The 23,726-nt window shown below is 40.5% G+C and overlaps 1 protein-coding gene across 2 annotated transcripts in view; it reads left to right on the forward strand.

The window, feature by feature from the left end:
• Window positions 1-1,535: 1,535 nt before the first annotated feature.
• Window positions 1,536-23,726, forward strand: part of sema3bl (sema domain, immunoglobulin domain (Ig), short basic domain, secreted, (semaphorin) 3bl) — a 75,016-nt gene continuing 52,825 nt past the window's right edge. For both annotated transcript variants that reach the window (XM_046056270.1, XM_046056271.1), the window contains exons 1-2: window positions 1,536-1,868; window positions 19,036-19,196. In XM_046056270.1, coding sequence (XP_045912226.1) covers window positions 1,763-1,868; window positions 19,036-19,196 — 267 coding nt within the window. In that variant the 5' untranslated portion in view covers window positions 1,536-1,762. The remainder of the gene's footprint in view (window positions 1,869-19,035; window positions 19,197-23,726) is intronic.

The following is a 23,726-nucleotide window of genomic DNA, read 5'->3' on the forward strand; positions in this document are numbered from 1 at the left end:
ATGAAAACAGAGAATGGCAGATGGAAAAATCCTTGCAAACACATTTGCCCTCTAACAGATACCAAAAAACATGTGCCTGTAGACAAGGACACGTAGCAACATCTTTATTTCATCAGTAAGCATCAGTGTTTACTTGAAACTTGATCTTAATTTCAAGAAGCACAATACCACTGGAATGAGTTGGAGGCTACCCGTTGTCAGTGCTGTGGTCTCGTTTGTCAAAGGTATTTGGATCATTTTCTCAGTGATGTATTAATGATGCATTTTGTAGGTACTGTGTACTATATAGTGTAGGCTGATAAAAATTGGGAGAGACCATTGTACAAAAACACTTCAGTCGTGGTATGATTAGATATCGTTTTTCTTGATAGAAAACGTATCCAATTGCATATTTGAGGTTTTGTTGGCATGTGCCTTATCTAAAATACAGACGAAATATGCAGTTTTATACGTCCATAAATAAAATATTTGATATCTTGTTCTTATTTACTAGGTCAGGAGTCTCCAAGATACTAAATATGTACCAAAGAACAATTTCACAAAACCTATTGCAAAATAGTCATGCAAGCATATCCACTAACCGTGGGCCTTGTGATGATGTGACATAAGCTAAGAGGGGGAATCAACAACACGTTGGAATCAAACCAGTATTACACAACTGACTCTTTGTGTCGCTTCACTGATCTGCCACGACATGACGAGTTTATCGATAAAACCAGAACTTGGGCACCCCTATCCTGGCACAAACAAGCCCTCAGCACAGCTATGAGACTCCCTGTCATCTCGAGCACTCAGCATTCCTCCTAACACTTTAGGACTCCTCTCTTTCTCCACTTTCTGCTCTCAGTCTGTATGAAACATACATGTAAGCCTCTTTCCTGGTACAAACAAGTGTTCCCAAAAGGCTTGGGGTTGCAGTAACACTGACAACTTGAATGGCTCTCCCTCACCCTGCCATGACCCCCATGTTCGCATGTAGACTTGCTTGTGAATAGATGCCCACAGGAGGGGGTGATGAGAATGTACCCCTCAATTTAATTAAACTACTGAACACGTCCCATTGGCACTGAAGGGGTTAAGAAAGGCCAAGTATGCACTGGGCTCACAACAGAGAGAAATGTAGAGATTGGGATGCATGGTCTTTTTGTTTATTTTGTCTGTGCTGTTTCAATCATTAATAGCACATAAATCATAGAACTGCTTGATGGGAAAGTCAGCTGGTGGCAAATCTTCCTCTTGTGCTCTTTTGTAACTTAGGGGAACTGAGTATTTAGACACATCTAGAAATCTTAAACAGTATTTATTTTTGAGTAAGGGACTTTCTACAGCCTTGAGTTTACTTTGAACCTCCAGATTCTGGTGTGCCCAAGGAAGAGCACCACTGCTCTCTCCATCTCTCCCTCTCTCTCTCTCTCTCTCTCTCTCTCCCGCTCCCTCTCTGCTCTAAAGGCGTGGTGTGTAACAGACTTCTGTTGGGCAGCTGTTGGAGGCTAACTGAAGGAGCGTCAGCCTTTAGAGCAGAGTCAGTGAATCCCCTCATCAATCCGGGCGGAGCGGCACTCACTCTGCGGCGAGGTCACCCAGCTGCTCGGTCAGACCCTTTTACGCACTGAGGGAGCCACCTGAAAACGCAGATGTTGACGTCGTGAGAAGAGGGATCCAGTAGTTTCCCCCCGTAAATTCTCCTGGAATATTCAGATTGATTGTTGGCAGCACATTTAGAAATTATCAGCTAAAAGCCGGAAGACATCTCCTCTGCAGAATGAAGGGATTTACACCTTTCTTCAAAATGTTTCTTGTTGCGCTACTTGCCGCCAGCGTCTCCGCTACCAAGTTAAATGTACCGCGGCTGAGACTGTCATACAAAGGTAATTAAGTGATCTATCTATCTATCTATCTATCTATCTATCTATCTATCTTTTTTTAAATTGTCTCCATCACCCTTTTCTGTGCGCGCGTGCCTTACAGGTGACATTAATTGGATATCTTGAGCGTCTCGTGCGAAGTATTCTGAGTCTTCCTTACTTGTAATAATACCATTTATTCTGTGATTATTTCAAATGAACATCCTCCTGTTCATGCTTAAATACTTACTTTTTTTTATTTGTAGGCTACTTTTATCTCCACATAGCTCTCTAACACTTATTCTCTTTGCGGTGGTGCGAGCTGGAAGAGTTAAATCCGGGTCGATATTTTGGCTACTGTTTTGGGGGTTTATATGTTTTAGGAAGCACACATACATTAATTTGTTGGTTTCCAAGTTGAAACCGCTCTGCAGGCGGGTGTCCAGCCAGAGGACATTTGGCTGAGGTTCATCGTTCTGTGGTGGGAGACAGCGCGTGAGATTGTCTCATTATAAAAGTTTATTAAGAGTGGCAACCGCAACTAAATATCTAGGAAGAATGTTATATAATTATCTTTTATACTGCGGTATGGTTATTAGCATTATGTCATTAACTCACAAATGTATACATATTGCAATGCTTAATTGCCTCATGGAGGTGGATTTAGTCTGTCACACAAAGTTCAGACCATCCAAACCTTCTAATGACCTTTCACCTTTTAAACACTCAAAAAAGTAGTTTCTGCTGTTACATCCTGAATAGAAGTGTGATTAAACTGACTTTATTGGTTGCAGGCTTGGTGTGTATGTGCTGCTGAATGTTAAAATACTTTAAAATCTCACCAACATTACCATATATAGTATATTGTTGGCCTTAACATACCATGCCCTATCTCCTCCTCTCTAATCTAAGCTCTGTTGTTGGCCATGACTCACTCTGGTTTAATGATAATAAGGCAGTAAAGGACCAGTGTATGCGTGTCTGTGTGTGTGTGTGTGTGTGTTGTTGCCAAACCATGCTCATTGTTTCATTTCACTCAGGCCAGAGTGGGTCCGCAATCATCATCACTGATAGATATCACACAGGATTTCCTCAGTTCAACTCCATGTTTTCAGGAGAAAAGTCACCATGTGAGTTTACTGGTCTTCCTGTTGGCTGGACTGGAATTACCGCTCGGGGGGGGAGACATACTGATAAAGTAAGAGAGAACAACTGCAAAAGCTTTCTGAATACATATTGCAACAACAGAAATACAACTGCTTTATACTCAACTCATTTGTTATTGCCATGTTAGCAGCAGGGCCTTAGGATGGAAATGTTTGTGGGTTATTAGATCTGTTGGTCTGACATGATATCTTAAAAAACTGCTAGTCATATTCACGGACCCTGAAGCTTTAGATGACCCCTGATCTCTCCTCTAGAGACACTTCCACGGCAAAATGTCCACATGTGCACATGAAATATCCAAATCTAATGGAGAAATCACCATGACATTTTATGAGCACATTCATGTTCCCCACAGAATGAACCATTTCCTTTTTTAACAGTGTACACAATGTGAGCTTTCCTCTTGTGCAAAGTTTATATTTTGGCCTAAAGGGGCCCTTTAGGCCAAAATATAAACTTATTATGCAACTTTGCACAATGCATAATACAGATATCTCATAATGAGTAGTTTGCCATGAAACGTGCTGAGCATATATGCTGCTGCAAAATTGTTAGTAGCTTGTAACATTTCTGTGATACTTTTGTGTTGTGGGATGTAAGGAAATAAACATCACATTAACTGACATCACAGAACGATATTTTTGGTCTTTAAGAAATCAGTTTTAGGATAGGAGGATCCTGCAACGCAACTGAGGAATGGGTGCAATTTTCTAATAAACAAAGGCATGCCCTGGGAAAACACTAGTAGTGGAAAAAGCAGTGCCCAAGATTTTGAGTCACTGCTTTTTACTCATGTTCGAGCTCTCTGTTCAAAGTATTCCACAGATCCATTTTCACTTTGATCTAGCAATAAACAGCACCATATTAAACCAGTTTTCTTCTTCATTACAAAAACATTATGCATTATGAGGAGCGTGGGAATAAACCTTGCATATAAGATTTTCATTAGTGACCAACCAGTTTCTCGCTTCCTGTCTAGATGACCTCGACTCTGACCCCACAGTTTGCCCTGTGCTTTACATAATTTCCCCCATGACACTACTCTCTCTTTAAGTCATTACACATTACTTCTCTGTGTGTATCGTCTGCTCACTCTTTTGTTTAATTTCTCACTCCTCTGTCCTTTCCCCCCCTCTGTTTGTGTGTCTTTTCCTCTATCAACCCCATTATAGCCCAGAAAAGCCCAGAGGGTGTTTGTATTCCCAAGAGGATGAAGGGGTAATTTAGTGACAGGAAAAGCTGTCATTATCTCATTTCAATCAATTAGTGGGTAGACGTTAAAGCAGGAAGAAAGCTATTTTTACCTCCAAGCGATTAAAGTATTTGTACTCCTCTCGTATCCTCTCGTTATGTTTGCTTCAGGCATGCCAGTCAACACTGATGTAGAGATTTGTAGGTAAAAATACGTCTAAAACTGGGCTAAATTTTGTTGAGTGAATCTTTTTTAGACACACATTTAATATATACCCATCCTTTCATGAGCATTTAAATGACTTTTGATGTTAAGTACTCCTAAAAGCATTATTGAGTACACTTAGGCAAATGAAACAAATGTCATTTGTACCTTGACATGTGAAAAAAAAAAAAACACATTTCCACCAACTTCAGCTTTTTTTTTAACTTGCAAATAACACAAACCAGTCCTTTCTCGGAATTTCTTTTCTTTTCTTTTTTTTCTTTCACTGTCATATGACATGTTTATCAAATATGTTATGAGAAAATTCTAATTCATTATTGTTTAAAAACCTAATTTGCAATTCAAACTCTCGACAACAAAAGTGCGAACGTGTGTGTGTGTTCATGACGAGGTGACATTGAGGCATCGAGGTATGTGATGTGCGTGTGGTTGGCTGGACTCCCAGCCTTCTGCCAAGCATCTATACCAGCTCCCATCATGCATCTCTCGCTGCCTTTCTTTTTCTGTCTCTGTATGTCTTTTATTTGTCTTTTTCTCCCTTCCCTCTGCCTGCTTCATTTGTTCATTTGAATTTCCTTTGTCTGTTTGTGTGCAACACACACTGACTTGAGACACACACGCTCTGTCTAATACAATATTCACTTTGTCTCGCCAAAGGCGGGGGGCCACTTGAAAGGACCAATGCACACACCAGTGTCCTATTTTCATCAGATTGCATTAGTTCTCATAGTGAAGGGTTCTGTTTGTTTTCACTTACAGAGTGTGAATTAATGAGTTTGTTTTCTCAGTCTGCTTTGCCCAGATGCATACATACAGACGGGTGTTCGTTGTTCTTAGGCGGAGCGGGGTAATCTGTCACCGGGAGTCAGTTCCAGAGCTGCTGGAATGTAGGGCGTCTCCCATCCTTTCATCTTTTAGCTCTTTTACTTTGTTTCTCCATTTCATATTTATATATATATAGAATTTTTTAGTTATATATGTAATCGCTTGTCTTTTCTTCCTCTCTCTTGCTTTTCCTGAGTTTCAGTTGAATTGCTCCCAAGCCTCTGGACTGATCTAAAATCCAGCAAAGGAGAGGAAAACGAGCAAACAAAAGAGGTTTAGGTTTGGTAACCAAGCCGACTGGCTTGTTGGACACATGGTTTTTTAGTAGGATGTATATACGCTTAAGCTTTAAAAAAATATTGGAAAATTAAATATTAAATTTCAAATGCTTATGTAAATTCTTAACATATAGTCAAGGGAGTCTTTGGCCGGCAGGCTCAATAGCCAGCATTTTAAGTTCAGGATACATGAACAATAGTCCAAATAATAAAAAAGAAAGAAAAAGTTGAAATGGAAAGAAAACGTAATCCCTTATTGATTTCAGCTGTAAAATCAACTGTATTTATAAAGAGATGCCTTTAAAGACATTAAAACAGTTTGACAAGATCTTTAAGCTTTCAAGTGTAGATGGGAGGGCATCTTAATGTTACATAGATGCAGATCTGAAGTTTTGTATGCAAGTTTGTGTCCTAAACTATCCACCGGAACACCCTTATAATGGAACTTAATTTTTATGTCTTTGAAGTCTTTAGTGTGTATTATGTAAGCAATAATACCCGACAAGTTTACGTCCCATGAATATAAGGGATAACACTGAGGTTAGGAACCATTGTTCTATAACAATCCATCCGTCTGCTTATCCTGCATACAGCTGACATCAGGCAACAGGCAGGATAGGTCTGGACAGCTCGCCAGGCGATCCAAGGGCTGACACATATAGACGGAAAACCACTCACATTCACACCTACAGGGCAACTTAGAGCTGGCAATAAACCTGACCTATATCTTTGTGAAGGCGGGAACCAGAGCACTGGAGAAAATCCATGCAGGCAGAGGAGGAACACGCAAACTCCACAGAAACACCGGGATCAGGGGTGTCCTGTCTAAAAGTCAATCCACACCTTCCAGCCAGTCAGAATCAAGAATTTTGCCTATGGTATAAATAGAATTTTACACAACTGTTCAGCTCTGAGGTAACATCCTCTTAATGGACAGTCACCTTAGGACAGTTGTTACTAAGTAACAGCTTCTCTTTCTTGTTGAAGTAGTAACGTTTATTTTAAGATTGAGAAATATTTCATCTAATCTTATGAAATCTAGAAACACAAGTTTCTAGAGCATAAAGCGACACAATATTATTAAACAAAGTTTTTTAAATTGCTAAGGATTGTATAAGAGGGATGACCAACTCTAAACGGTTATTATTAGTTTGTTTAGTTAATTCAGTGATAGGACTAAGAAATCCAGATGATTTATTTAATTAATTTAATTTTTATTTAATTTATTTAATTAATAACTTGATTCAATTCTTAGAATGACCATTGGTATTTTTGATGATATATCATTATTGTGTAAGACTGGCCCTATACAGAAAATATATTTTTATGAATAATAGCCTACATACTGTGATCAAAGCTGCATAAAAGTGTTGTACAGTCCATGAAATTACCCATATTTAGAGGTTTTCTGTCTGGTATGTAGACCTGCTGACAGAGGAAACACACTACATGTTTCTGACACCATATAGAATGAAAAGTGTGTGTGTGTGTGTGTGTGTGTGTGTGTGTGTGTGTGTGTGTGTGCGAGAGAGAGAGAAAAGAGAAAACCACAGTGAGTATGTTGGCTATAGATTTCTGTGTGTGCTGAGGTGTAGGTGTAAGTGTAGGCGTTTTTTTATCTGTCAGTTTTTCAATCTGTAATAAAGGCTTGTGGATGTCTGTGTAGGTGTGTATGAAGTGCAAAATATGCATGTGTGTGACTGTGAAAGAAAAGAGACGCGATGCTTCTATGTGTTTGTGTACTGAACCATTGCGTGTGTTTGAAGCGAACTAAAAAACAGACATCTGCGTGTCTCAAAGTGTCACTAGTGCATCTCTGTGGTGATGGTGGCCTAGCTAGATCATAGACAACACACAGATGGAGGAATTAGAGACTGGCAGTGAGAGGGAGAATTGGCAATGTGTGAGAGATGGTGAGCTGGAAAAAACGATTGAGATTAACACAGGGCCAGTGCAGAGAGCACAGATGTAGAGGAAGCTGGGGTGGGAAGAGAAAATGTGCCTGGGATGTTTGAGGGAAAAGAAAAAGGACAGAGTGAGTGACAGAGGAAAAGAAACACAAAAGAGAGAATTCACACATCAGAAAGCCACGAAGAGGTCAAAGATAAGAAAACATTTTAAGTGCGAAATCTGTTATAAAGAGCGGGTAAAAATATCTGTCCCTGATGGTTTCTGTTAGGTGAGGTTGAAGCTCATTTCTTGGCAGAGCAGATTTGAAATGTACCTGGAACAGGATGGTAGTTTAGGTGGTTTTATCTACAATTATATAAAATAGAAACAGGTTTCTTTGAGGCTAGTGAACGCAGTTTTCTTATTATAATCCTCAGGGAGAGTTTGAATACATTACACCTGAACTATTTTTTAATAAATGAAAAACATGTCCAAGAAATGTAAATTATATGTTATAAATTATTGTTTGCTAAAAACTACAGTGCCCAGCTGTTTGAGAAAATTAATTAGTCTTTAACAAAGTGCCATAAAGTTGGGAAGTTGTAAAGTATTGAGTCTAACAAGGACACAATTTGTTGACAGTGAGAAATATGTAAGGCCAGCCCTAGCACTTACAATGTTCAGCTGTCGCTAGTGAGTCAGGGTGTCTCTGCATAAAGTCAGGACCTAATAAAAGTTGTTTACTTTTTGAAAAAGTCAATTATACAAAGTATACAGCTTGACTGCCTTTGGGTAAACACCTATTAGCTACCCCCGGGAGGTAAATCACATCCCTTAAAGCCCAAAGATAGACCGGTAAACCCCTGCTGGATTCAAATGCCTTAGTTTTGCTGCAAAACATGTAAAGATAAATACTGCATTGATACCCCTCAACGGTCAAAGAAGGCCCCTACATGGCTCGATTGCCTGAACATGTGCCCCTAATTCTGGCATGAGTCAATGAGCTGAAAGATGAATGGAAAAGGGGAATTACCATGAAAGGGAGGAAACATCAATGAATTTCAAAGAACACAGTGAGAAGAGGACATAGTGTAAAGAGAGGGAAGTAATGAATGAAATATCTGTGTATGTGGAGAGAAAACAAATGATGGATCCATGAAAGAGTGAATGTAGATGAAAGAGAGGAAAAAGCGAGCATCAGATGGAGATGGAAATACCAGAATAGGGCAGATAAAAAGAGGTCATGGAACCGTGGTGGAGGGAGATAAATAGATGAAAAAGAGACAGAGAGGGGCTAAGAAAATGAAAAGGTCAGGAAAAGACAGGAGGTTGAATGAGAGAAAAATGAGGGAGACGAAAGAATGACAGATCGATGGATAAAAGAAGAGAGGCTAACCTGAAGGCTGAAGGACACTGGTCCCATTGAGAAGCAATGGTTGAGGGTTCAAGTCCCAACAATGTGGCTTTGACCATCTGTCATGTAGATTACTAAGTACTCCTCTTACACTCAGGAGTTATGGGGGATGTGAATGTGGGTGTGTGTGTGTGTGTGTGTGTCTTGGGCACGTAGCGGGAGTGTCCTGTATCTCTTTATGTCTACTCACTCTTGTTCATGGTCAAGTTAAAGACTAGATGTTTGTGTGTGTGCGTGCGTGTGTGTGTGTGCCTCAGGCCAGCCAACACCAACCCCAGAATCCACAGCGATGGCCATTGTTTTGACAGGAGTGTTACAAATCACAGCAGTTGAAGTTCACCAAGGGGGGTTCAAGTCCTGAAAAACTATTTATCTAAACTTTCTACACTCTTCCACACCCTCAAGACTGATCACACAGAGCAACTACCCCCCCAATGTCCTCAAGAGGCCTGACCCACCCTCTTCTCTGGTACTGATCTGATGTATTGATATCTACTCTGTTTCATTGTATTTCAGCTCCAAGTACTACATAAAAGCCCCTGTTTGTTGGATTTGTATTTGATTATGGGATCTTTAAAATTAGACACTGACATGAACACTATTTAGCAAATATGTTTGGTATAGATCTTTCAGGTGGGCAGGTTGCCATTTCGGTTCCTGCAAAATGAAAGCCAAAATAATGTGAGACTGGGGCCCGTTTCACCAAATTTTCACCAAACGTGCTAACTGCAATTTTATTTTTGTTCATTTTGATATGTTTCACTCATCAGAACAAAAAACACATTTGCGACACATGAGTGTGCAAGCAGTGCTCGCTGACTGCTATTGTGAGTAGAGCCCCTTGTTTGAAAAATATTTGTCTGTGTTTGCTTGACTGTCTCTAACTTGCCCACAAACATTTGGATGATATGACGGCACCAATCTGGAATTTCTCAAATGGAGTATTAAAATCAAAGTTGATATAACGTCCAGGGCTGTCCACCCAAAGTTTTTAATGCTTTCAACAAATTACAGTCTCATAACAGCACCTTGTGAAAACTTTGTGCTCACTTGGACTAATGTTGTACTTGGCCTCCTCCTGTACATCACTGTCAGCCAAGTGCATGCTGGGTCTTGGTGTTGAAATGACATATGCCTTGCCAGTGTTGTATATAAAATCTTATTGTTACAGCTTGAACATCCCTCTCTCTCTCTGTATGAGATAGATAAACATCCTCAGCTCTGCTTGTGTATTTATTCACTGAAGGCATTAAAGGATTAGTAAGCTTTTCTTCTTCTTCTTCCTCTTCTTCTTCTACTGGATCTTCCTGCAGAGAGCAGCAAGCACACAAAGAAAGCAAAACAGAAAGAAAAAAACTACTAGGACAATTACACACACACACACACACACACACATGCACTCACACAAACCAGTCCAAAGAGGGTTCTTCTTGTCTTCTCATGTCAATTCAATGTCCTACCATTTTGTACTTGGCTCAGAATCAATGCAAAGTGATAGAGAAACAGGCCAGAGGTGATGGGAACCCTCTTTAATGCAGGATGGGAGACATTACATGTCACACACACTGAGGTGCTGCGCCCCCTGCCATTGAAACAAACTCTCCCACTCTTGCAGCAATTAATTAGTTCCACTGGAGCAGCTGACAAAAAGAGCAGAGTAAAAGGGACAGCTGCCAAACACAAACATCACAGTTAACTGATACCACAGGGAAAGCTCTGTTCAGCGTATTCACTTAATCAGCTAGAGAACATACTGTAGCATCAGCTATACATTCATGCTTCATTAAGTCTATGATTCAGTCATAGCCTCCCTCCTCTTTCCTCACTAACATACAAAATGAGAAGATGGAAGATTTTTTTTGGCACTGCAGTTGTTTATATTAGCACTTTTTCCTAATCTGCATACAAATCAGTGCTTGAAGTGGACAAAAATAGGTGCCAGTAGGCACTCTCCTCTCCCTTCTCTCTATCCGCCGACAGAGTTTCGTTTGGGAGAAGTCCCAGTACGACAAAGAGTTAAATGTCGAGGTGCCGGTACTGCGTACAGGTGCGTACCACCCCACTTCAATCACTGAAACTAACACTTGTTCAACATAATTTCACAAAATAACCTAGCTAACAATTGATTTGCCCAAAAAAAAAACACTTCCCAAAATGAAAATTTAAACTAAAAATAAAATAGTCTTGACTACCTCAAAGAAGGACTGAAATGTACTAAACAGAAATTAGTTCATGCGTTCACTTTGCTGCATTCAGTTAACAAGGCATGAGGCCAGCAAAGAGTTGGCCGTACTATTTGTGCTTAAACACAGCAACAACCCAGTTTTATAGAGTTGGATGCTTTGGATGAGGCATTGAAGGAATGATGGATGGAGGGATGAAAAATAGTATATAGTATGGGCACGACAGATGAAGTGAAACATGATGAGGAGGAAGCAAGGAGGGAGGATGACATATTTCTGAGGCAAAGGGGAGGAATGCTGAGATTAAGAATGGAAAGAGGCAGGGATGAAGAAAATAGGAAGGAAAGCTTGGGTTAAGAGAAGTGTGGTTTGTCATGGATCATTTTGGCTGAGAGAGATAAAGTGAGAGAGAGGTGTGTGGTACGGGTGAGTTAAAGAGTAAGAGTGGATGGAAGGAAAAAAGATGAAAGTGGACGAAAGAGAAAGATGGATAGACAGAAAGCAACGGGCCATCAGGGAGGGAGGAAGATAATGAGAGAGAGAGAGAGGGGAGGAAGGTATATGATGAAATGAGGGAGGAAGGAGAGGCCGAGGAGGGTGAGGGTTGATGAGAATCGAAGGTGATGAGGTAACACCCTGCTCTGTGTTTTGATTGGCCCAGCAGGGAAGATCGGATAACAGGAACTCTGATAGGCATCCTGAGACAGCGGAGAGAGAAGAAGCTTTGAATGTGTGTGTGTGTGTGTGTGTGTGTGTGAGAGAGAGAGAGGGAGAGAGAGAGAGAAGAAAGGGAAGAGCGAATGGAAAGAGTGAGAAAGAAGAGAGAAAAGACAAGCTAAGAACTCAAAATAAGACTATAAGGTCACTAAAGTTTTTGTGTGTGTTCCTTCTTTGGCACTTGTCTCACTTCTCATGGTTTTATCACATGACCGAGGTTGTTAAAAATGTGAGCTGTGCGGGTAAACTGACATCTCCAGTGAGGAGCAGTAACAGGTTGGCAGGAAATCCCAGGATTTACTCTGTCATGAGATATCTGGCATTTTGCATCTCTGCCAGGACAAATCCCTGTGTATTTAAACAATGAATACACAGATATCTGTAGGTTTTATATCTTTATACATAATAAATGTAATGTGACAAGATGTGAGTGACTGCAAACGTACTTGAAATAAAAACTTTAAATACAAACTTTGCAACTCTATAATAATAGATACAGTAGTAATATATGCCTGTGTGTAACTGCATTGATATGCAACACATGACTATTAAAATCAACACTGTTCTCTGAGCTTGTTTCAAAACGTATTTGCAAACAGAAACCTGAATACAGAAATATGATAAGAAAAACTATAAGATGCCCTTGCAACATACTGTATCTCTAATGTACCAGACATCAGAAAGAAACACAAAATTCATCAATTCATAAAAAAATATGTGTGAGAGTTCTGCTACAGTTGAGCTTTCCTTCATCTGGGGCTGTTTTGTCTTTTACACCTGAGAGAGAGAGAATAAAGGTTTCCATTTAGAAAAGTTTGCAGTCCTGATCATGGATTTCAAGTATAAGAAAACAAAGAGTCTAGAGCCATGTTAGCGGATTCTAACATGTTGACAACAACATTGCTGACATGCTGATGTTTAGTAGGTAATGTTTATCATCTTCACCGTGTCAGATTAGTGTGTTAGCATGGGAACATTTGCTATTGACCTGTAATCATAAAGTACAGCTGCTGCTGTATAAACAATTTGACAAGTAACATGTTTGAATGGACGATGGTTCTAGAAAAAAGGTCAGGGGATCAACCCATGGGGATGATAGTGCAGCAATGATCCCATAGTTGTCAAACCATTTCACTCAAAACCGAACATGTCAACCTCAGGCAACATTGCAGCGTTGCTGGCATAGATAAAAAACACACTCTGTATTTTAACTTTCTGCACACTTACTATTCTGATATAAATGATATGAGCTAAATTCTTCATAAGGATAGATTGTCACATTGACAATTGATAACTATAAATGCAAATAAACAAAAGTAACTTTTGCATGAGTCTTTTCTAGTATGGAATGTATGAAAAAAATAAAAAAAACAACAAATGTAACATTTAGGTCACAGAGAGATCTATAATGTAGGCAACTTGTCCCGCCCTAATACATATCTCACAAAGAAGCATGTGAGGAGAAAGAATGAAGACGATGAGTGGGAATATGAGACCCGGGAGAGGAGGGTGAGGAGGAGGTGGAGAAGGAGTAGTGAGAGGAGGAGAAGCACTATGAGATGACTTTTTGTACATGCGGCAGATTCCAGAAATACTTGACACACTGCAACAATATACAGCTGAGATCTAATGATACCCTGGGAAGCCTGTCAGTGGCGTAATGAGTCTAATGGGTGTGTATTTGTTTGCGAGTGTGTGTGTTTGTGTGTCAGAGCTCGTGAAAACAAAATGTCAAAGAGCAATATTTAGAGACTGACAGTGTTTTTGTCAGCTGAGATGGGAAGAGGTGTGATTGAACCAGGGGCATGATGGTGTGTGTCTGGCATGAATTTTGTAGCACAGGGGGTCTAATAGGCTTCAGATGTGTCCTCCACTCCCACTGAGCCAACAGTAATACTGATGCTGTGTGTGTGTGTGTGTGTGTGCAGCTTAACATAGCTTACGCTCTGCCAGTGCCCAATTTGTACATTAGAGATGGCAGCATGATATTTGGAAGTGAGTTTTTTTCATTCTCTGCCTTATTCATTGTAAATGCATTTCTTCTGTTTCTCCTCTTGAACCCACATTCACTCTTGTTTCCAGACCTGTCAGTGCAAATCTTACTTTTAACCACTTGTTGTACATTTGCCTTTTATCACCAAACGGATTCATGCAGTAATGCTGCCCTCCATTTCATCACACGGATCCTTTTTATCTCTAATCAGAAGGGTGATGAAAGGACCGTGTAAGCACCCAGATAAAACAAAAATATGCAAATAAGCAAATGGTCTTTCAACAGCAGTGTGAAGTAGATTGCACAGTCCACGTCTGACTCACAGATTTGACTGACACAGGGACATGCCACAGCCTAGCTGGCTAAGCTGAACACTTACAATGCAAACAAATCTCAGAATAGATTATTGCATACATACGCATCTTTGAAGTGGCAGACTGCACGATGCAATAGCTGAGGTTTGACACGTACAGTGAAACCAGATGCTCTTTCGTGTGTCGCTTTGGTTTGGCACGGATGCTGTTTGTCAATGCAGCGTCGGCTGGCTGCCCTTAGGGAAATAAGACGCATTGGAGACAGATGTTGAAGTTTCCCTATGGATGCTGTGAGGGATTTTGTGGCTCTATAGGGTCTTAAGACACAAGATGGATAAAAAGAGAGACAAGAGAGAGAAATACCTTGCAGCAAAGGAGAGAGAGAGCCAGGAAGACAAATGGACAGACATGAGAGAGGAAATTGAACACATATTTAGAAGTGACTTCAAGAGAGGAAAAATAACACCAGAGAGGAAGTTAAAGATGGATAGACAGACAAGACAGAGCACGATGGAGAGTGGAGAGAGGTTAAACGGATAGATGGAAGTGATGTGAAGATGGATAGACAGCAGGAGAGAGGTTGGTGAGAGGTGAGACAGCGGTGTGGTTTCCACATTGAGGTGATGAGCTGCTAGAGTGATAACAAGCTACAGATGGAAGCTGTTAGTTCACCTTTCCTCTCTGTTTGTGTGTGTGTCAGTGTGTGTGCTACTGTGGTATTTATGTCCTTACAGTGTTGTTGTTTGAGGGAGATTTGTGTATATTTCTGAACGATTTATAAGATACAAAGGTAGAAAGAAAGAAGAGAAACAGGAATCTGCTTCCAGGCCTGGGTGTTTTAATGAGTGTGTGTTTACAGCATGAAGGACTAAATGAAACAAGGTACAGTGTGCAAGAAAGCTTGAGGGAATCAGATAATTACCATTTATGGGTGAAATGTCAGTATCAGGATCTTTGAAAATATTGTCCATAGTGATCAAACAACGATTAAGTAAATACTGAAAGATTTGTGACAATGTTATTGTGCATGTTAAGCAGCTAATCATCGTTCAGAGACATACAACGTCATCTTAAATTGCAGTTGGAAGCGCTCTTGCTTTGTTTGCTGTGAGTGCCAAAGTTTTTTTTATGGAAAGGTATGTGCTCTAAAGTTACACCAAGCACCCCTTTGGTGTAACTTTGGGGCGAAGAGTAACACCACACTGTTCCTGTTCTGGAAGAAAGAGGTGCTCCTTTGAACAAAATGTCATGGCAATCCATCAAATAGATGTTGAGAGATTTCAGTCTTTCCCAGACATTCATGGTCCTGAGCGGATGAATCAACTTAGTCTTTGGCGAGCACCACCATGAGGTTGACATTTGTTGTTTTGCGTGAATCTTGTCATTCGTCATCACTCACTCTCCGCAGCCAAAGGTCATCTCAGGGCTCAGAGCTACATGGAAAAAGTTGAACCTGTGGAGACAGACAGTCATCAGCGGACGATGTGTCAGGCTGTCTACATGTTCTGCTGATAAGCTGGGTCATGAAAACCCATATTAGACCATCCAGCTGAACTGTCTGGCCTCTACATGTCTACTGGTTTCAGTGCATGAGTGCTAATGTTGAATCTGCGCTAGGTGGTGAACTATTGTGACTTTATCGGCTTTTCATCAAACAAGAGTTAAAACATCGAAAACATCTGTTAAAAAAGTCACAATGAAATGAAAACATCAAATTACATAGAAAAAAACCTTTAGACTGAAAAAGCACATTATGCAATGACACAGTATCTAATGTAAAACAGTTCTAAAATGTATCTCTGTCTCACTTTTCTTCTGCTTATGTTGTCAGGTCCAATCAATCCATCATATACCACGACACTCTGTCTCTGTATGTCATGTGGTTTTCTCTGCCTATTTCTTTCCCTCCTCATTATTTTCAGACTTGCTGCTAAATCTTTCTTTCTCTATCTCTCTTCCTCCCTCCCGGCAGTATATCACTCATGTCTTCTTGCTTGTGTGCCTCCTTGTTATTCTCTTGCCAGCTGCTTTAAAGTTTTATATCCAAACCTTCATCACTGTCTTCAGAGGATTTTTTTTTGTAACAACATTTAACAGGTTTCAATGCTGGTTGATCTCAGCGGAGGAGAGTGTTTCAGCACAGTTGCTGGTTCACCATGGTTTTGATTTGGCAGCTGTAAAGACCATATTAGGGAGTAAATATAAAAAGGAAAACATGGTAAGTCAGATAAGACACAGTTGTGTTTGTAAAAATCTGTATGTGTGTGTATGTGTTTGTGCCTGCAGGCAAAGCAAGACTGAAAAAAGAGTGAAACGCCTGAGGCATCTATTCAGCCCCGTATCATCCCAAAGTGTGTAACACACCCACTGGTACAGAGAAAATTTAGTCAATTGACCGACAATTAATCATTGATTAATCAGTGAAATAATTTATCAAGTGAAACTGCAAAACATTCTCTGGTTTTAACTTTTCATATCTGCTTTTCTATGTTCTCCATCATATTGAATTGTCTCTCTCTGGGTTTTGGATTAATTAATAAACAACATTTTATATTTGACAGTATGCAGATGTGTGTCTGTGTGGAAGCTTATGAGTTTAAGAAATTGAGATTCCTAATAAAAACACACCATCTGTGTGTATGTGTGTGTGTGTGTGTGTGTGTGTGTGTGTGTGTGTATGCAAGGCTCCAGTGATGGACAAGGTGTCACTGGTACACGGGGCCCCTGTGCTTCACTCACTCAATACCCTTACTAAGTGGTGAGTGACTGAGCCTACTTTCTCACCGTGTGCATGTGTGTGCAGGTTAGCGTGTGTGTTGGAGGAGGAATAGCGAGCGTGACAGACGAGTGATGAGAGGTAGACAGAAAACCGATTGAGCCAAAAGATCCTCCACCGAAAGTTTGGCATTCCTAAGATGTATTCTCACACACATATTTCTCTCCTCATCTCATTATCCAAAGATAGAGAGAGAAAGAGATAGAGAAGAAGAAGAAGAGTCAGGACAGAAAAGGAAAAGTAGTAGAGGAAGATAAAAGAAGTGTTTGTGTGAGAAAGTGGAAGAAACTGTGGGAGGCTGAGAGGCTGAAAAGGAGCGAGCTTGTACTGGCATATAAATGTGTATATACGTGTGTGTGTGTGTGTGTGTGTGTGTGTGGGACGCCCTACGTCTAGCTGAACTTGAATTCAACCCGGTCTCTACCTCTCCTGCAGAGTCCTTGCATCAGCCTTTTGACTTTGATGCTGCTGCCATATCAGAGAAGTAATCCAGGGTTAGGCTGGTGTGCACAAATGGACTCCTGCTCTCCCATTGATACATATTTACTTAAATGGGAGTGTGTATCGTGTGTGCTCTTATAAAGTCATGCAATTCTGAAACTTAACAGTAGTAGTTTGACCTATTTAGCATCACTGGATTGAAATACAGTTATCATGATCAGATGGATTGACTTGGAGTAGTATGAAATGTTGTCTGTTTTTGCTACATTCTATCACAGTTACAACACCAGCTACTAATTAATTTAAGCATTTAAGAAGAAAATTATTATGCATAATTATTTTGTGTTTCATATATAGACACCACTTTGTCTGATATGAAAACTTTGACTTGTCAAATAGTAAGTTCAAAGCTGGGGTAAGCACCACAGAGAACTGGCAACAGGCAGCTAGATTTTCAAAGTATACAACCAAAAAAATCTCATCCCCTCCCTTCAGGCATCCCTCCAAAGCAACTCTCCCAAACTACATTTTCATGTGCAATGAGGGCCCACCCCAGCTTTAACCAATATCATACCAGTTTGAGAGAAAGAATGCTACTAACATCTCTCGCTCACTCTCTCTCTTAGCTCCCTGCTACCTCTTGTGCACCACGAGCGTAAGGAACATGAACGTCTGTCTGAATGGCAAAATGCCATCACTTTAACAGAGAGATGAAGCCAGCAATGTTAAGTATTCCACTTCTGGAAAGGGCTTCAATTTTGCTTGGCCAATTCTGAATCTGATCTGATTCTTTCCAATCTGAAACAGCATTAGGTGGTTGGGTGTGGAGGGGGGACAACCAGCAGGTGCAGCTGCCACATGCAAGGCTGATTAGCGCTCTGCTCTTTTGCTATGAGTTGCAAAAATGTTCTCACAAAACACTTAACTTCAAAGGACTGTAAATTGCATAAGCCCTCTTTGTGAACACTCAGCAAATCAGGATAATTCTAACTAATGATATGGCTTTTTATTGATATGTGTTGTTTTTTTCCCTTTCATACATTTTCTTTTTTTTGCCATGTGCAGTTTATTTTTCTTTGTTATTCAATTTCTACGTTTGGTCTATCTTCTCTTTTTGATTTGTATATCCTCCTGCTGGGACTATGCTTTGCTGAAAATAAAACTTTTTATCAGTTTCATTCAAACTCGGAACCTATCGGCAGTCGTCTGACAACAATAGCCTCTGGGAGCAACGTTCAGTGTAGCCAGCGAATATCTGGATAACGCATATCTTGGCCAACACCACCTCTTTCGTGCACCGGTCATTGTTCACAGTCTGATTAGCGATCTCATAACCCAGCCGCTATTGTCTGACAATGACTTGAATGCAAATACAGTTTTAAAAAGCCAATAAAAAGCTCTGTGGTTCTGAGATTGATAAAAAGCTAAATCGTTGTCAGATGATAGCTGATGGGTTCCAAGACTGCCTTTTGGCTGATGCTTTCCACCTCTTTTGCTCTACACATGGACCATTTACCTGTATGCAACAAAAGCCCACTCAAACATGATTGGTCAATATGACTCGGATTACATACAGACTACAAATGGAAACCAGAACTCCGATACCAAAATCTTGTCCCTTGCCTACAGATTCTGCATTCATACGCAGATATCTGTTCATGGTAATTAAGTTGCATTTATCTTTCCTTCCTCCCTGCATCATTATCTCTTCCACCATCTCTCCTGTGGGTTTCTTTTGAAAGCCATTGCTCATCCTTTTCTCTCCTCTCTCTGTAGATCTGCTGTCCACCAACAGGTCTTCTGTTTTCAGCGGTCATCATGGCCAGCTCTCTGTTACCGCTGTCTTCCTGGATGAGTATCGTGACCGCCTCTTCCTGGGAGGGAAAGACGTGCTGTACTCTCTCCTGCTGGGACCTGCCAGCAGTGAATCCAAAGAGGTGAGGTTTTTCGTGACACTAAATAATATGAGTTTAAGGTGTATTATCTAAGTGTTTTAACATGCTTAATTCTGCTCTGCTCTGATGATGGATGTTTTGTAAAAGGTTAGTTTCTGTACAGTCTTTATTCATCATTCCATTTTGATTTATGTTGTAGTTACTTTGCAAGGGGTTTCAATCTGTAGGATAATATATGACTTGAATGGATAGGCGTAGGATTTTGTGTTTTTCCAGAATTCCCCCTTTGCAGAACATCTGTTAAAGCAGTTTCTGTCATAAATCAACGATAAAGACTCAAACCCAAACAGCCATTTAATTTTATATAACTGCATCACTGAAGCGGTAACAGAAAACATTGATGGAAATATTAAAAGCTTAAAGCTTGTTTAAACAAAGTTCAGTTTTCAAAATAAAAGAAGAATGGATCACAAACCTGTTTCCAGGGTTAAATATGTGATTTCTGACCAATCAATTCTGAACTACTGTAAACATGCACTGCATGGAGAATATTGTGAAATGTATTTGAAATTTCATTTTACATTTACTGCAGTACTACTGTTGGGTTTGTTTGCACCTCTTGTTCTATATACAGAGTTGTTGTATTCTAGACAGTCACATTTAATAGCTTGCTTTCTTTGCCAAGACATTTCTACAATCATGTTCCCTTAGCGGTGCAGGAATACCTGTAAAAGTTCAGCTTGTTGTAAATTAAACCTTGTTTTTCCATCTATGTAACCCTGTACACTTTTGTGTACATTAATTTGTCATTAAGGCTTGTCAAACACAGTGATTAAGCTGTGAGAGCTGCAATTTCTTTGGCTCTCCAAAAAGACATGACATCAGATGAATTACGATCCAGAAGTCAGATCTGTTACTGGAAATCCACTGTCATCAAACACTAACAGAGAGTAGCAGAAAGAATGCTACCATGCTTCTATCATGATTTCAGATCTACAAATATTGGATATTTGATTTAGAAAGTTAACTGTTTAAATAAAGTCAATAAAGTGCACTCATTTTGAGAAGAATCTCTGAGTTTTTGTAACTGATGTAGTACTTTGGCATCTTCTTTAAGTCAAGAACACCGGGTATGTATGTTATATGTATCTCATATTAGAATGAATGAATTTAATTTTAGTTTAGTATATTATTTATTATAGTTATTCAGTGCAACAGCTCACATATTGTCACATGTGACAAAGGACCAAGGAAGCACACAGCTTTAAGTAGGAGGTGATGTTCCCCACAATCTTAATATCATTGAGCTCCAGGTTGTTCTGGCTGCACCAGGTCATCGAATGATCAGTCTCTCCCCTGTAAGGAGAATCATCCCCACCAGAGATGAGCCCACTGAGGGGGGTGTCATCCGCAAACATCAGGAGCTTGATGGACTGGTGATTAAAGGGGCAGCTATTGGTATAGCAGAGGGGAAAGAACGCATCCTGAACAGGAACTGATGCTTATGGTCTGGGAGTCAGAGGCATGTTTTCCGAGCTTCACATGCTGCCTCCTGTCGGATAGGAAGTCTGTGTCCAGAGCCGGGATGAAGGTGTTAAAAGCAGATCTAAAATCCGCATACAGGATCCTTGCATAGGTTACCGAGGAGTCCATGTGCTGGTGCTGGAGCAGTGAGGATGAGGTTCTTGGCAGCAGTGTGGATGAGGAGCTGGGCAGAGAGAGAGGCACAACTATGGCGATAGCCACGCTTCTTCTGGAGGGCCTCAGGGGCTCTGGGGCTGGAACAGGCAGTAAACTGGTTGGACCCAAGCTAGCAAACTGGTCGTCAGGCTGTTGGCTAGAAGGCAGGCAGACGTGCAGGCAGACAGGGATAAAGGCAGATGACTAGCAGGTGAGGTGCAAATAGACAGGGTTGCAAACTAGCAGGTGAGTGGGGAAGCTGTCGGCCTGGCGGATGCGAGCAGGCCAGGAGTCAGGCAGGCAGATCCTAGCTGGCTGGTTGCTAGCAGGCATGGATGCAGGCAGATTACTAGCAGGCTGGGGCGATGGCTAGTGGCTAGTGGCCTGGATGCTAGCAGACTCCGTAACTGCCTGGTTGCTAGCAGACATGGATGCAGGCAGACTGCAAGTGGGCCGGAGCAAAGGCTAGTGGCTAGAAGGCAGGTTTCTGGCAGGACAGAATCTGGATTTTCAGGGTGTAGACTAATGCATCCCAATCTAATTGACTAGAGTGAAGGATGTGGCTTGCGACATGGGAGCTAGCAGACTGGTAGTCAGGCTGGCAGCTAGCATGGTGGAGGCTAGGCAAAACACACGGCAGACAAACACGCAGACAAGGGGACACTGGACACTAAATGAAGATAGACCAGGGAAGCACACAGACTACACATACACACACATACACACACAAGCTGGCAGGATGATTACGCACAGGTAAAACACATTAGGCAATCACAAGGAATACACAAACAGGAAGTAAAGTAAAGCAAGACACAACAGGCAGACACAGAACTGCAAACCAAAACATGGACAAAACATGGAAACATGTTTTGATGTGATTTGTGGAGTTAGGGAGTATACCTTTCAGTTAAATCTTGTGAGTTTTCTGAGAGTTTTTATGGAAGGTTTCAACACCAGGGAAATGAGCAGATTTAAAATAAACAGGATTTAATTTCATCTCAATGTGTACATGCATCTCTACAACAATAAGTTCTGGGGAAATGTGCAGCATATACAATATAATCATGTTCAGTGGAGTGCCCAGTATAATCTTTGTTTCATTAAACTGGTTTCTACTAAGCACAGAACAAAAATAACTATAAAACAGAAAACCCCATTGTGCCTCAGCACTTTAGCTTAGAGCAGCAGTGTGTGTGTACACATGTGAATGTGTGTATCTGTGCTCATACAAACGTCAAAAAGACTGTGTACATAAATTCCCTGTTCACCCAGTCACTTTGTGTCATCACAGAAAGCCAGATGTCGCTCACCTTTTAATATTTCTCTCATCCTCCTACTGCTCTCTGTCTTGGCTGGTGATCACAAACGCAGCTTTTTGATACTCTAGTTTGCTGCAAGCCGTGAGGCTTAATGTCTGTGTTTCTATCAGAGCCAGCGTTGTGAAATCAACATCAGTGATGCCAGTTCAATGAAATAAAGTTTTACAAGATGGCAAACGTAAACCAGTGCTGAACGGAGGAGGAGTGTTTGCCATCACAAAGGTAATGATCAATCCAAGAAAACATGTTGATGTTCAATGTTGCTGTGACAGCGTTTATGTGACATTGATGATGAAACCCACAGCTGATGTCCACATCATTTCGTAGAATTAGAGCCTAAAGATCTTTCTGACATGAGTTCAAAGATGTTTTAAAGGAATAGTTCAGCATGGGAAATTTGCTCATTCACTTTCTTTCCTAGTGTGAATTTAGAAGACCAACACCCATCTCATGTTTGTACGGAACTCGGGCCAGGAGTTGGTGAGTTTAGCTTAGTGGAACGACTGGAAGCAGTATGAAACATCAAGCCCGTCTCTCTCCCAAGTAAAAACTATTCCTATCAACACCTAAAACACACGACATACAAATTATTTTAGTAATGACATTTCTGTTTGTGTACAGAATGAAACAATAGATAGAATATGTTAAATACGAGCTTTAAAGGTGCTTGGAGGCATGTTTGATGTTTGAACTCAGATGAGAGCTAGGTGTATCCCCCTGTTACCTGTTGGATTGAATGGCATCCTTGCTCCTTGCTCATTTCGCCATCTCTCAAATGTTTGCTGCAGCTGTAGCAACACAAACTCACCTAATCATTCTGTATTAAAAAAAATGTGAAAGATTTTTGAAAACATAATGAACAGGAGTTAAGTCTGACTAATACTGCTATGGGATCAGAATTTTTCCGCTCACATCAGAAAGTAAATCATTGCCAAGCAAACAGCAGTTTTTCTATGCTTTACACTTTTCTGCCCTCCACTCTGTGAAAAACATTTGAGATTTTCATAACCAGAGTGAAGTTGTAAACCACTGTGAAATCTATCACACTAGCTTGTAGTTTTCCAGCTCAAACTCTGCCCACGAGAGCTAACAATATATCTGGCATAACGACCTAGTTTGCCACCCGTTCCGCTATAACTCTGACTAACAGTGTAATACAATTGGAAATGGCACTATGGTGTAATTCTAAACACAAGGCTTCGGTTGAAGACTAGCCAGATGGCATTGAATCACTGCACCCAATGTGTTTCCAAATTGGATCCAGTTCCTACTGAATCAAATCTGGGAAGTGGAACGATTAAAATTAACAACTGGAAAAACTAAAGCAAAGGCCGATTTAGTTTGTGTAAATGTTTCATTGGACAGAGTAAATATTCTACTTTCTCCTTGCTGATACATATATAGGTATGAATGGTATTTGATAGACCATCTTAGTTGATTGTTTATAAAATGTTGGATCTTATTTTTTGGGGGGTGGGGGGGGTTTTGGCCTGGGATTATGGTTAACACCTGTCAGAGACTTTTTCAAAGGTTTTAGTATGTTCAGATAACTGATTTATTTTGCTTATTGTCT

Source organism: Micropterus dolomieu, linkage group LG08, assembly GCF_021292245.1.
Source record: "Micropterus dolomieu isolate WLL.071019.BEF.003 ecotype Adirondacks linkage group LG08, ASM2129224v1, whole genome shotgun sequence".
Taxonomy (NCBI): domain Eukaryota; kingdom Metazoa; phylum Chordata; class Actinopteri; order Centrarchiformes; family Centrarchidae; genus Micropterus; species Micropterus dolomieu.